A 15,006-nucleotide genomic window follows, 5' to 3' on the forward strand; every position below is an offset into this window, starting at 1 on the left:
GGTCACTTGTCGGTTGCTCGAGCAGCTGTGCGGGAGTCTGAACTTTGCTGTGTTGGTCTACCCATTGGGTCGGATCTGGCTTTGGCGGCTGTTCTGGTTTCTTTGAGGGTGTCCTTTCCGCCGCTCTTGTGATAGCTGGGTTCGGACCCCGGGGGCTTTGCGTCAGCTGCTGCTTAGCAGGCTTCCTCTTCGTTTTTTTGGGGGTTCAATGTCATGGCGCTTAGTCGAGCCCTCGTTCGATGTGTTCATGGATGCGTCATCTCTCTGTTGGGGCTTTGTGACCAGTGCTTACCAGGCTGGTCAGGATCGGTGGGGTCCGTCCTTCCATCAGGCTCACAGCATGGTGCTGGAGTTTGCGGCAGTGTGGCTTTCACTTCATAGGGTTTGTGTTGTTTGCGGATCGATGATTCGGCTCCATTCAGACTGCTCCCTAGTGAATCATTGTATGATTCATTGGTCGCTTCAGGTGACTTGTCTGCCGAGTTCTCAGGGTTTGGCTCTCCTAGCTATTCATATCCAATGGGGTGTCCAACGTCCTGGCAGACGGCCTGTCCCGTTTCATTCCTCTGTCCATGGAATGGACAGTCGACGATGCCTCGGGACCTTTAGCTCTGCTGGATGTTCAGGCGCCTGGAGGTGGACCTCTTTGTATCGGTGTGCTCAAGGTGTCTCACGGTTTATGTGGCGCCCTTCCCCGACTGCGAGGCCGTCGCAGTCGATGCCTTTTGACTGGACTGGTCAAGGTGGGGTTACCTGTACCTCTTCCTTCCAATTCGGTTGTTGCTCCATGTCCTGGCGCGCTTAGAGACTTACCAGGGGAGAGTGGTTCTGTTGGCCTCTTGATGGCAGCCCTAGCCGTGGTTTCTGGTGCTGCTTGCTTGGTGTCTGAACCCGAGGATCTTCCCGCGGCTCTGCCTCTTTCAGCAGATCGGTCCGGTCCAGTATGTGGCTGGTTCGATCTTCTATGATCTTTCACGTCTGGTCTTTTTGATGCAGGTTTATTACCACTTGCATGGTGATCAGGTGGCTTTGTTAAAGGCGTTCCACCTGCAAGTCTCATCTCGGCAGCAGTATGAAGTTTCCTGGTGGTCCTTTTGGCATTTCTTGACTCTTCGTAGGTTGTCTTCGATTTCTGATTGGGTTGTTTTGTCCTTTCTCTCTTGGTTGCTTCAGGACCATCATCGTATACCGAGTACTGTCGCCTCTTATCGTGCGGTGCTGGCGGAACTGCTTCAGCTTGCGTTCAGGTGGATGTCACTTCTGCTCCATTCTGCAAGCTTTCTATGGCATTGTTTCACCTTCAGCTGGCTCATGTGCCGCCTGAGCCGTCCTGATCGTTGTACCAGGTGCTCTCTTTTCTTTCTTCTCCTAGATCTTTTTTTCTTTCTTCTCCTAGTAGAGGAGCTTCATGCTCTCCTCTGGCAAAAGGGTTTCTGCTCTTTCGGTCCTGGTGGTCGTTTTGTTCGTTTGCAGCCATCTCCTTTTCTGGTGACGAATGAGACTGCTGCTTTTGGGAGGGGTCCTTGGGTTGTTGATGCTTGGTTGGTTTAGTCAGGGGTGCATCATGCTTTGTGTCTGGTTGCGGCTCTTTGCCGTTACTTGCGTGCCACGACCTCTGTGGCAGGGGATACTCTTTGGGTTGATCAAAAGGTACATTGTAGCATAATTGAGGATTATTTCTAGGTATAATGTAAAATATGCGTTCAATATAACAACCATAATATTAGATGATAGCAATGAATACAATGGTGCAGTTGAATGGCTTAGGTACATATATTGGGGAATTGTGTGGCACAAGATAAAGTGCAAGTTTAAGGCACTAGGTAGGAAAGTATGAGGATGAAATTAGGTACATTTTGGTTTCATTTTTGAATAAGGCGTAGGTTGGACAGCATTTCAATTCGTTAAGGAGTGAGTTCCATGGACCAAGTCTCTATATTTGCATTGAGTGTTTGCACAGATTTAGTTTGACTGGGGATATCAAAGTTATATTTCTTTTTTTGTAATGGAATTTCTAATAGAATTTCTAAATCTATTAAAAATAAATTCTATTAGAATTCTACTAAGAAGAGAAAGATCACCAGAAAATATTACTTGATCACGCGAGAGAGAGAACTGACCTTGATGAAGAAGACGGTTTTGTCGGTGTAGGAGTAGTAGACAGCGTCCAGGTCCCTGGGCAGAGGGCGGGAGCCAGAGTCAGCTGGCAAGAACTCGTCCTTTATGCGTCGAGGGTAACCAGAGAGGCAGCACCCTGCTGACCCCTTGCTGACGTCGTACCCATACACCTGCCGGAACACCAGCAGTGTTACACTCGCCTCACCAACACTACACTGTTATGGCCACAATGGGACGCAACCGGATTCTTTTCTGGTGGTATGAAAGTTATGGTATCTGGCCCCAAGCTAGTAGTGGCTTTCAAGAGGTGAGCTCAGTAATGCAAGTAAAATAAAAAGGGGAGGTACATTAAAAATACAGAAGTTCGTCACTTTAACCATATATAATTAGTCTTCCCACCACCGTATATATATAAAAGTCTTAAACGGAAAATATTACTAGACTATGTACATCTCTCTGAAGACACTGAACACTCTGCGAAGCTCACTCCGTGCAGTCTTGTACCGGGTTTCCTTATCCGTGGCACTACCCTCAGCAGGTACCAGGAAACAACGATGAGTCTACCCTGGCCACGGGCCAGCCAAATCACAATTCCACTAGGTGCCTCGTCGTGAAGGCCCACAACCACAGTTCAGCCTGTTGCTGGCAGGTACCAATCAGCCTCACGCTGTTAGGCCACTTCACGAGTGAATACTAGGGTTGCGAGCCCTAGTATTCGTGTAACTCGCTGGTTACTCTCCTCTTTCGGCCCCACAGTCGGCTGTCTCTTCCACCAGCCAGCCCCGGGTACGGCGAATCCCGTCACTGCCACTCCTCAGGCAGACAGTTGAACACTCTACAGTTCTCGTCCGGCGGCGGCTCACTGTTTCTGTAAACCAGACTGGTGTAGAGACCTTGGCTGCCTTGGGTAAACTGACTCTTCGTACATCACAGCAGCCCCACTTTGACTCTGTGAATTCAGACACGTCATCAGTACTCTGGGATACTACGTGGGACCACTAGGAAACATCACTTACTGGCTTAGCCACAAACGCACATGTTTTTGCTCCATAGATGGTGCTGATTGTCTAAGCGTCACCTCACCAGAGGTCAGCACCGGCTACCTCACGAGCCGACTAGGACAGGAATGCAGCACCTATTGCCAGTATATATTCCCGTCATCACTAGATGGCGTTGACCATGTTGTGGGGGTTTTCGGGAGCGGACTCACAGATGGCATTGACGTCACTGCTCCGTGCTCTGACAATGAACTGTTAGCATTCTTTCTAAGATCAGATATTATGTACCCCGCCCTGCCCTGGTGACTCTCTATTACTCCCTCATCTATCCATATCTCAACTATAGTATTTGTGCTTGGGGTTCTAATACCCAAAACCATTTACGTTCTCTAATTATTCAACACAAAGCTGCTATTAGGACAATATCCAACTCTGGTCCCAGACATCACTCGGTATCCTTACTCAAATCTCTGAATATGTTGGATATTAAGTCACTGCACATTCTCTCATGTGTATTATACATATATAAAACGCTGAACTGTAATGCCAATCCTGACCTCAAAAGCTTCATAGAAGGTTGTAACAGAACCCATGAGCACCACACCAGAAATAAATACAGTTTTGATATTCCTAGAGTACGACTTAATCAAACTAGAAATGCTCTTCAAATCAAGGGACCCAGAATGTGGAATGACCTTCCCAACCATGTTAAAGACTGTACCTCTCTCAACCAGTTTAAGATAAAAACGAAGCTATACCTAATAAATTCCCTGTAACCTACCTTACCCTTCTATTGTCAACCAATGTCTGTTTTTTTAAATGACGCAGTTTGTCGACCGAATTGTATTTGTGCTGCTTTTTCAGCCATGTTCCCCCCCTTCTTATCTCTTTTTTTTATTTGTTCTCAACTCATTTTATTCTTTATGCTCAATTAGTATTAAGCTTTAGTCACTTAAGTTTTTCATGCCCGAAACGCTTTGCGTAATAGTGGCTTTAGGCATTGTTTGTACTAGCCCTATCTATAAATCCATCACTCTTTGTAAAATCTCTTGTATGTATGTACCTTACCTAAATAAACATTTGATTTGATTTGATTTGATTTGATTGATGAACTTGTGTTCGTAACATACACTCAGGTCACCAATACTACACTTTGGTCACCAATACTACACTCAGGTCACCAACACTACACTCAGGTCACCAATACTACACTTTGGTCACTAATACTACACTCAGGTCACCAACACTACACTCAGGTCACCAATACTACACTTTGGTCACTAATACTACACTCAGGTCACCAACACTACACTTTGGTCACTAATACTACACTCAGGTCACCAACACTACACTCAGGTCACCAACACTACACTCAGGTCACCAACACTACACTCAGGTCACCAACACTACAATCAGGTCACCAGTACTACACTCAGGTCACCAACACTACACTCAGGTCACCAATACTACACTCAGGTCACCAACACTACACTCAGGTCACCAACACTACACTCAGGTCACCAACACTACACTCAGGTCACCAGTACTACACTCAGGTCACCAATACTACACTCAGGTCACCAACACTACACTCAGGTCACCAATACTACACTCAGGTCACCAACACTACACTCAGGTCACCAACACTACACTCAGGTCACCAACACTACACTCAGGTCACCAGTACTACAGTCAGGTCACCAACACTACACTCAGGTCACCAACACTACACTCAGGTCACCAGCACTACACTCAGGTCACCAACACTACACTCAGGTCACCAACACTACACTCAGGTCACCAATACTACACTCAGGTCACCAACACTACACTCAGGTCACCAGCACTACACTCAGGTCACCAACACTACACTCAGGTCACCAGTACTACACTCAGGTCACCAATACTACACTCAGGTCACCAACACTACACTCAGGTCACCAGCACTACACTCAGGTCACCAACACTACACTCAGGTCACCAACACTACACTCAGGTCACCAACACTACACTCAGGTCACCAGCACTACACTCAGGTCACCAACACTACACTCAGGTCACCAGCACTACACTCAGGTCACCAACACTACACTCAGGTCACCAGCACTACACTCAGGTCACCAACACTACACTCAGGTCACCAGCACTACACTCAGGTCACCAACATTACACTCAGGTCACCAACACTACACTCAGGTCACCAGTACTACACTCAGGTCACCAACACTACACTCAGGTCACCAACACTACACTCAGGTCACCAACACTACACTCAGGTCACCAACACTACACTCAGGTCACCAACACTACACTCAGGTCACCAACACTACACTCAGGTCACCAACATTACACTCAGGTCACCAACACTACACTCAGGTCACCAGTACTACACTCAGGTCACCAACACTACACTCAGGTCACCAACACTACACTCAGGTCACCAGTACTACACTCAGGTCACCAACACTACACTCAGGTCACCAACACTACACTCAGGTCTCCAGTATTACACTCAGGTCACCAGTACTACACTCAGGTCACCAACACTACACTCAGGTCACCAACACTACACTCTGGTCACCAACACTACACTCCGGTCACCAACACTACACTCAGGTCACCAACACTACACTCAGGTCACCAACACTACACTCAGGTCACCAACACTACACTCAGGTCACCAACACTACACTCAGGTCACCAACACTACACTCAGGTCACCAGTACTACACTCAGGTCACCAACACTACACTCTGGTCACCAACACTACACTCAGGTCACCAACACTACACTCAGGTCACCAACACTACACTCAGGTCACCAACACTACACTCAGGTCACCAACACTACACTCAGGTCACCAACACTACACTCAGGTCACCAGCACTACACTCAGGTCACCAACACTACACTCAGGTCTCCAGTACTACACTCAGGTTACCAACACTACACTCAGGTCACCAGTACTACAGTCAGGTCTCCAGCACTACACTCAGGTCACCAACACTACACTCAGGTCTCCAGCACTACACTCAGGTCACCAGCACTACACTCAGGTCACCAACACTACACTCAGGTCACCAACACTACACTCAGGTCACCAGTACTACACTCAGGTCACCAGTACTACACTCAGGTCACCAGTACTACACTCAGGTCACCAGTACTACACTCAGGTCACCAGTACTACACTCAGGTCACCAGCACTACACTCAGGTCACCAACACTACACTCAGGTCACCAACACTACACTCAGGTCACCAACATTACACTCAGGTCACCAGCACTACACTCAGGTCACCAGTACTACACTCAGGTCACCAACACTACACTCAGGTCACCAGCACTACACTCAGGTCACCAACACTACACTCAGGTCACCAACACTACACTCAGGTCACCAGCACTACACTCAGGTCACCAACACTACACTCAGGTCACCAACACTACACTCAGGTCACCAACACTACACTCAGGTCACCAACACTACACTCAGGTCACCAACACTACACTCAGGTCACCAACACTACACTCAGGTCACCAGCACTACACTCAGGTCACCAACACTACACTCAGGTCACCAGCACTACACTCAGATCTCCAGCACTACACTCAGGTCACCAACACTACACTCAGGTCACCAACACTACACTCTGGTCACCAACACTACACTCAGGTCACCAGTACTACACTCAGGTCACCAACACTACATTCAGGTCACCAGCACTACACTCAGGTCACCAGTACTACACTCAGGTCACCAACACTACACTCAGGTCACCAACACTACACTCAGGTCACCAACACTACACTCAGGTCACCAACACTACACTCAGGTCACCAACACTACACTCAGGTCACCAGTACTACAGTCAGGTCACCAGCACTACACTCAGGTCACCAGTACTACACTCAGGTCTCCAGTACTACACTCAGGTCACCAACACTACACTCAGGTCACCAGCACTACACTCAGGTCACCAACACTACACTCAGGTCACCAACACTACACTCAGGTCACCAACACTATACTCAGGTCACCAACACTACACTCAGGTCACCAACACTACACTCAGGTCACCAACACTACACTCAGGTCACCAACACTACACTCAGGTCACCAGTACTACACTCAGGTCACCAACACTACACTCAGGTCACCAGCACTACACTCAGGTCACCAGTACTACACTCAGGTCACCAACACTACACTCAGGTCACCAGCACTACACTCAGGTCTCCAGTACTACACTCAGGTCACCAGTACTACACTCAGGTCACCAACACTACACTCAGGTCACCAGCACTACACTCAGGTCACCAACACTACACTCAGGTCACCAACACTACACTCAGGTCTCCAGTACTACACTCAGGTCACCAACACTACACTCAGGTCACCAGTACTACACTCAGGTCACCAACACTACACTCAGGTCACCAACACTACACTCAGGTCACCAACACTACACTCAGGTCACCAGCACTACACTCAGGTCACCAACACTACACTCAGGTCACCAACACTACACTCAGGTCACCAACACTACACTCAGGTCACCAACACTACACTCAGGTCACCAACACTACACTCAGGTCACCAGCACTACACTCAGGTCACCAACACTACACTCAGGTCTCCAGTACTACACTCAGGTCATCAGTACTACTGTCAGGTCTCCAGCACTACACTCAGGTCACCAACACTACACTCAGGTCTCCAGCACTACACTCAGGTCACCAGCACTACACTCAGGTCACCAACACTACACTCAGGTCACCAACACTACACTCAGGTCACCAACACTACACTCAGGTCACCAGTACTACACTCAGGTCACCAGTACTACACTCAGGTCACCAGTACTACACTCAGGTCACCAACATTACACTTAGGTCACCAACACTACACTCAGGTCACCAACATTACACTCAGGTCACCAGCACTACACTCAGGTCACCAGTACTACACTCAGGTCACCAACACTACACTCAGGTCACCAGCACTACACTCAGGTCACCAACACTACACTCAGGTCACCAACACTACACTCAGGTCACCAGCACTACACTCAGGTCACCAACACTACACTCAGGTCACCAACACTACACTCAGGTCACCAGCACTACACTCAGGTCACCAACACTACACTCAGGTCACCAACACTACACTCAGGTCACCAACACTACACTCAGGTCACCAGCACTACACTCAGGTCACCAACACTACACTCAGGTCACCAGCACTACACTCAGATCTCCAGCACTACACTCAGGTCACCAACACTACACTCAGGTCACCAACACTACACTCAGGTCACCAACACTACACTCAGGTCACCAACACTACACTCAGGTCACCAACACTACACTCAGATCTCCAGCACTACACTCAGGTCACAAACACTACACTCAGGTCACCAACATTACACTCAGGTCACCAACACTACACAGTTGGTATAATATTGTTGACTACACTTATTTCACTGGTGAAGATATATGTCTTAAGTACTAATATTGGGGAAGTGGGTCGCACACGATACAGTGTGAGCTTGAAGCGCAAGTCAGTCGTTTTTATATTTAAATAATAGTCTTGGTCACAGTAGTCAGTTGTTGGAGATGGAACCCATGAGCACCACACCGGAAATAAATATTTTGTTAATATCTCCAGAGTCAAACTAAATCTGTGCACCCTATGCAAATACAAGGACAAAGTCTATGGAACTCTCTCCCTAATGAATTACAAAATTGTTCTGCCTATACCTTATTCAAAAGTAAAAGCATAAAGTACCTAATTTCATCATCATAGTTTCCTACTTTGTGCTTCAAACTCACATCTTATCTTGTGCTACGCCCCATCCGTGGAGTCGTTCTGTCGTGGTGAGGTGCTCATGTACACCTCCCTGAGACCGGTGAGGGTTGCCTTCGCCCACCCTCTTCTGCCCCTCTTTGGGTGTTGTATGAGCAGCAGGGCATCATGTAGTGAGTTGTGAGTCAACGGACCGCCCGCTGGACGGGTCGCCTGTGAGGGGCTACCCTAAGTGGATGGCTGGGCCTTCAGGCTGGGGCAAAAGGGAGAATGAGGTCTTTGCATCAGTGTGGAAGAATAGACAAGGCAGTAGGACTCCTCAGTTAGAGAGGGAGATCATCGTTGGGGACGACACATCCTTCCTGCGCTGTCCCGTGCTTGGCCTCCCTGGCTGCCCTGGTGGGTGGTATTCCTTGGTTCCAGGCCCCAGACTTTTTGAATGGCTGATATATGGAAACTGAACCGACCTCTCTTACCCAGGCTCGTGGGGTGGGTGACCAGGCCCCCGAGACGGACTGTGATGGAAGACCGGGCTCTGTAGCCCTCACTACATTGGGTCCAGACCAAGCTACTTCTTTGACCCTTCCGACTACTCCCCTCCCTCCTCTATGGTAGGGGTGAGCCCCAAGCCCTCATTGGTGGCCACTACGTCCCCTGGAGCGGCTCCCTCTCTCATTGTGACTACTGCAACTTTTATCCCCCCCCCTCTCTCTAACCGGGGGCTCTTAGCGCCGAACCTCCCACAGACGCTCCCGCACGATCCCTTCCCATGCTAATACGTTCCATGTCTTGTTTGGTCCTGCTACATGGAATAAATACTTTTATCTCACTCATATGGATTCTATGCTTCCCGATGATTTCTTCCTCCATAAACACCTCGTTGATTCGGTGGCTACCTGCTTAGCTGCATTGTCCAGCATCGAGGAGACCCTTTGTTAGGATCTCCTAAAATGCTCGGTTAAATGCTGGTACTGGCACTTATCCTGCCCCACCATGTTGCGACTGGTGTTAGGGACCTGAAAGACTGTCACGAGGATATTAAACATATCCTTGAAGCCCAAGGCCATTCTGTCCTCCAGGTTGATACTTTCACCCAACCCCTTTGTTGTCGTCATCAGCCTCTTCGAGTTGTGAAGATCACTTTTGATAGCAGGACCCTTCCATCTTCTAAAATTCTTGCTGGTGCCAGATGCTCCATTAAGGAGTACATTCCCTTCCCTAGACTTTGCAATAAGTGCTGGAAATTTGGGCATGGCGCCATCAACTACACAAGTGCAATGTCTCTATGCCCCGTGTGTGGGGACTTGGGTCACTCTAAGACGGAGTGCTCTTCTCCCCAGGCATGCTGCCTAAATTGCGGTCAAGCCCACCCTACCCTCTCCTGCGTGTGTATACACTATACATTTGAGGAAGCCGTCCTCAATTTGATGCACCATGATCGTTTGCTTTTTTGTGAGGCGAAGCACCAAGTCCGCCGTCTCTCCTCTTTCACTAGCGTATCTTGTGCTCGTGTGCTGTGTTCCACCTCTCCTTGCCCTTCTCAGTCTCACAACCGTTTCCATGCCTTAGACCCGGACACGCCCACCACCTTCTCTCCTGTTCTTTTACGTTCTGAACCAAAGGGTCCTCCTCCTAGTTCTCCATCTAGTGTTTCCCTCCTTTCTTTCCAGTCTCCCATCACTTGGTCTGGATGGTGGATCGACGGTCTCGCTTCACGCAGGTTGGCGTTCAATCCCCGACCGTCGAAGTGGTTGGGCACCATTCCTTTCCCCCCGTCCCATCCCAAATCCTTATCCTGATCCTTTCCCAGTGCTATATAGTTGTAATGGCTTGGCGCTTTCCCCCCTGATAGTTACCTTCCTTTCCCTTCCCTTCCCAGTCTCCCATGTCTCCTGTGTTTTCTTTCCCATCTCCCCCTTGTTCCTTCTTCCCAGCCCTCTCCCCCTGTCTCTTGGCCCTCCACACCGTCTGTTTGTGCAGGCTGTTGTCCATCATCCTTCCAGCAATCTTCATGTTGTTCGCTCCCATTCTTCATCTCCTGTTGAGACAATAGACTGTCGCCCAGTACGTCGGCACACTTGTCTTTTTGTCAGAAACGTAAACCTGGCTCCTCTCTTTCTTCCTTCTCAGCAGGTAAGACAGAATCACTTTCTTCCACTCTCTCCACCTCCGTCTCTATCTCTGCATCCCCCTCCCATTTCGGTGGATGGGGCCCCCCCTGTCCCGGCTATAGCAGTTCCTTTAGCCCTTGATTCTCTCTCGGTTGCTGTCCCCTGTTTCTAACCCCCCCCCCCCTGCTTCCCTTCACCGCCTCTCTCCGTTGCTTCCTCCTGCTCCAGACCCTGTCCACCCGCCTCTAGTCCGTCCTCCCGCTCCCTTAACTCCATCGTCCTTACTAAATTGACCCATGCCCCCTAACCCTAGATTGTTGCCACCGGAGGCGGCTAGTATATTGTGCACCCCATACCCATCCTGGGAGCGGTAGTGCAAAAGCATTACAGAGGGCACAAAAGGTCTTTATCAGACCTCATCTTAGATTATTACATAAACAGTTTCATCTGTCCTTCACACCTTATAGTTACAATGTCAGCTAGTTACAGAGAAAGTGCTATTTCAAGAGCTATATATTTACAGTAAGTCATTATACATTAATGGTAGGTCTTATCGCTACTAACCCTAATTTCACGGATCCTGTTCCTGATCCTGATCTTCATCTTCTTTAGTGTGCTGTGTTCTTCTTTGCCTTTGTTTCTTCATTGTTCTCTGTTGATGTTCTCTCTCCTTTTATTCCGACTTTTACCCAGTTATTCATTCAGCCGTCCATGCTCGTTGGTCTTCTGTTAATGGTGACAAACTGCATGCTCTTAAGAGTAGTGTGCCCCCATGGCCTTCAATAGCCGTAACCTATTAATAGCTGCTATGGAGGTTCGATTGGTCCTTGATCCTCTCTTCGATGCTGCCTTTGATCTGGTGGCCTTTCCTGTTTCTGTCCTTCCTGCCCCGATTCCCTTGATTCTCTCCGATTCCGCCTCCCGCTCTAGACTCTGTCAGTTTGCATCTGGTTCGTCATCCCATTCCCTTGCCTCCATTGCTTTTATTAGCTTTAACTATGCCCCATAACCCCAATTTCACTGATCCTGATCTTACTTAACCTACTGTGTTCTTCTTTGCTTTTGTTCCTCCTTTGTTATATCTGTTTTGGTTCTCTCTCTTTTTATCTGTCTATTCTTCAATAGAGTATTTGTGGTTTTTATGCCAAATTCCATGAACTCCAACTTCTAATCATGCAATTTTCACCGCTTTGTGTATGTCTCTAGGAGCCGATGCTTGGTGCTCGTCCTGGTCACTTCTGTGGTTATTTCTTTCTCTCCCCCTCTCCAGCTTTTGCTGGGACTCATAACTCTGCTGCTATCTAGATTCGTACTGATATTCCCTTCGTCCCCCTACTTTTTCAGTCTCCCATCCAACGTACTGCAGCCCGTATCTTTGTGAGTAAATGGTATATGGTCTGTTCCATTTATCTCCCCCAAATGTCCCATTTTCTCTTCCTCATCTTAAACACCTGATGGACTCCATACCTGAGCCTGTGCTCCTTTTGGGTGATATAAACTGTCGGCATACCCTCTGGGGTGATGCTCTGACAAACACCCGGGGCCACCTTCTCGAACCATTTGTCCTCTCTTCTTCTCTGTCTCTTCTGAATTCTGGTGAACCCACTCGTGTGGACTTCCACACTCACTCCCTTTCCTATCTTGATCTTTCTCTCTGTTCATCTTCTCTTGGTTTAGACTTCACGTGGTGGGTTCTTGATGACCTCCATAACAATGACTGTTTCCCCATCTTAGCACCTTCTCTTTTCACTCTCCCCTTTCCTTCCCTAGATGGCAGTTTGCCAAGACTGACTAAAACCTCTTCACTTTATACTCACTCTTTCTGACCTCTCTGATCTGCCTCTCCTGCGAGCCCTCCTCCTTTTTCATGACACCGTATTCGACACTGCCCTCTGCTCTGTTCCCCGCTCTAACTCCTGGGGCGTGCAGAAATGCGTTTCCTGGTGGACTGCAGACTGTGCTCAGGCTGTCCGCTGTAAGTGTGCAGCCTGGAAGAAATGCCGATGGACTCCCGATTCTCTTATTTTGTTTCAAAAGGTGAGTGCAGTGTCCCATAGAGCCATATCCGTATGGCATTACCACCATTACCACTGACACTCCTCTGCCCCTGATCTGGAAGGAAATACATAAGGTAGTGGGTAAGTTTGTTCAAGACGACCGAACAGGATTCTCACTTTTCGACTGTTAGCTCAGGTTCTCATCTTCTTCTTTCTTTCCTTTCTCCCAAGCCCCTTTTTGAATTTTGCTCCTTAGATTTTTGCATTCATCTTCAGCTTCTCTATAACGATTCTTTCTCCCTCTCAGAACTCCAGTCTGCCCAAACCCTCTGTAGTTCTATGGCAGTGGGCTTAGATGACATTCATTATGAGATGCGTTGCCATCTCTCTCCATGCGCGTTTCAGTATTTACTGAATATTTATCAGCGTGTCTGGGAGTCGTCGTCAGTCCCTGAGGACTGGCTTGAGGCAGTTGTTCTTCCTATTCGGAAACCTAGTTCTCTAGGGTCATCCCCCTACAGACTTCCGCCACATTGCTCTAACGAATTGCGTCTACAAATTCTCTGACGTATGGTCAATGTCCATCTGATGTGATCCTTGGAACCCCTATCATATCCTCTTCCCTTCTCAATTTGGCTTGTGCAAGTGTCACAGCATTACTGATGTCTTAGTGAACTTGGAGGTCTATATTCGTACTGCCTTTGATGCAAAGACCTCGTCGTTGCTGTCCTTTTTGACCTGGAAAAGGCATATGACACCACCTGGAGATAACATATTCTATATCAACCCTGTTCTTTTGGCCTTCGTGATAATCTCCCTCTCTTCCTCTCTACTCGTTCCTTTGGAGTGAGGCTTGGTACCACTCTCTTGGTAGCCTCCCCAGCTTGGTGCCCTCTTTTGATAATTACTTACTTGTCTGTAGTAGTCTGCAGTAGCCTTCATTAACCTATATTAGCCTGCAGAACTTGGAGTAGCCTGCTCTACTACTGAATTGTTTGAAACAGAATCAGAATTGCTTTTAAATACATGGATGGTGAAATACTAAAGAAATTGTCTACAACCTTTGTTAAACCAAAGCTGGAATATGCAGCAGTTGTGTGGGTGCCCATATCTTAAGCAGCACATCCACAAACTGGAAAAGGTACAAAGACATGCAAATAAATGGCTCCCGGAAATGAAGAACAGAGCTACGAGGAGAGGTTAGAAGCATTAAATATGCCAAAACTAGAAGATAGAAGAAAAAGAGGCGATATGATCACTAAGTACAAAATAGTAACGGTAATCCATAAAATTGATAGGGAATAATTCCTGAGACCCTGAACTTCAAGTACAAGACGTCATAGTTTTAAACTAACTAAACAAAGCTGCCGAAGAAATATAAGAAAGTTTACTTTCACAGAGTGGTAGACGGTGAGAAAAAAAAGGGTAGAAAATGTGAAAAGGCGGTGGAGGCCAAAACAGTTAGTAGTTTCAGAGCGTTGAATGACAAAGAGTACTGGGAAGACGGAACAACACGAGCGTATCTCTCATCCTGTAACTACACTTGGGTAACATTTAGGTAATTACTAAACGACAGCAGCCTGTCAGTAATTGCTCTTCTGTCAGCCTTAGAACCTTAAAGTAGAATGGCTTTGACAATACAGTTTCCTGCATCAACAGAACATGATCAGTAATTATGTACTAACCTTCTTGCCCTTGAAGAAGTACAGGTTTTCGTCCCTTTTGTCGAAGTATACACTGTCGATGTCGCTGGGGATGGTGCGCCCGAGGGGCCGCTTGGGCGTGGGCGGCCCGTGGAAGTCCTGGGCGATGCGGCGAGGGTACCCGACGGCCACGCCCCCAGCCTCCGGGTCGTACACGTAGTAGTGTTCACCTGTGGGTACGACCTCCATCACCACCACACGTCACACTGTCTTGTTACCACCACCACCACACGTCACACTGTCTTGTTACCACCCACACGTCACACTGTC

The 15,006-nt window shown here is 48.1% G+C and overlaps 1 protein-coding gene across 1 annotated transcript in view; it reads right to left on the reverse strand.

Annotated features, from left to right (window-relative positions):
• The window catches only part of LOC123756091 (uncharacterized), a 133,168-nt gene that overhangs the window by 14,192 nt on the left and 103,970 nt on the right, over positions 1–15,006 (reverse strand). The window contains exons 10-11 of the mRNA XM_045739079.2: positions 14,719–14,906; positions 2,121–2,288 (exon numbers count right to left, since the gene is read on the reverse strand). Coding sequence (XP_045595035.2) covers positions 2,121–2,288; positions 14,719–14,906 — 356 coding nt within the window. The remainder of the gene's footprint in view (positions 1–2,120; positions 2,289–14,718; positions 14,907–15,006) is intronic.

Source organism: Procambarus clarkii, chromosome 36 (genome assembly GCF_040958095.1).
Source record: "Procambarus clarkii isolate CNS0578487 chromosome 36, FALCON_Pclarkii_2.0, whole genome shotgun sequence".
Lineage (NCBI taxonomy): Eukaryota > Metazoa > Arthropoda > Malacostraca > Decapoda > Cambaridae > Procambarus > Procambarus clarkii.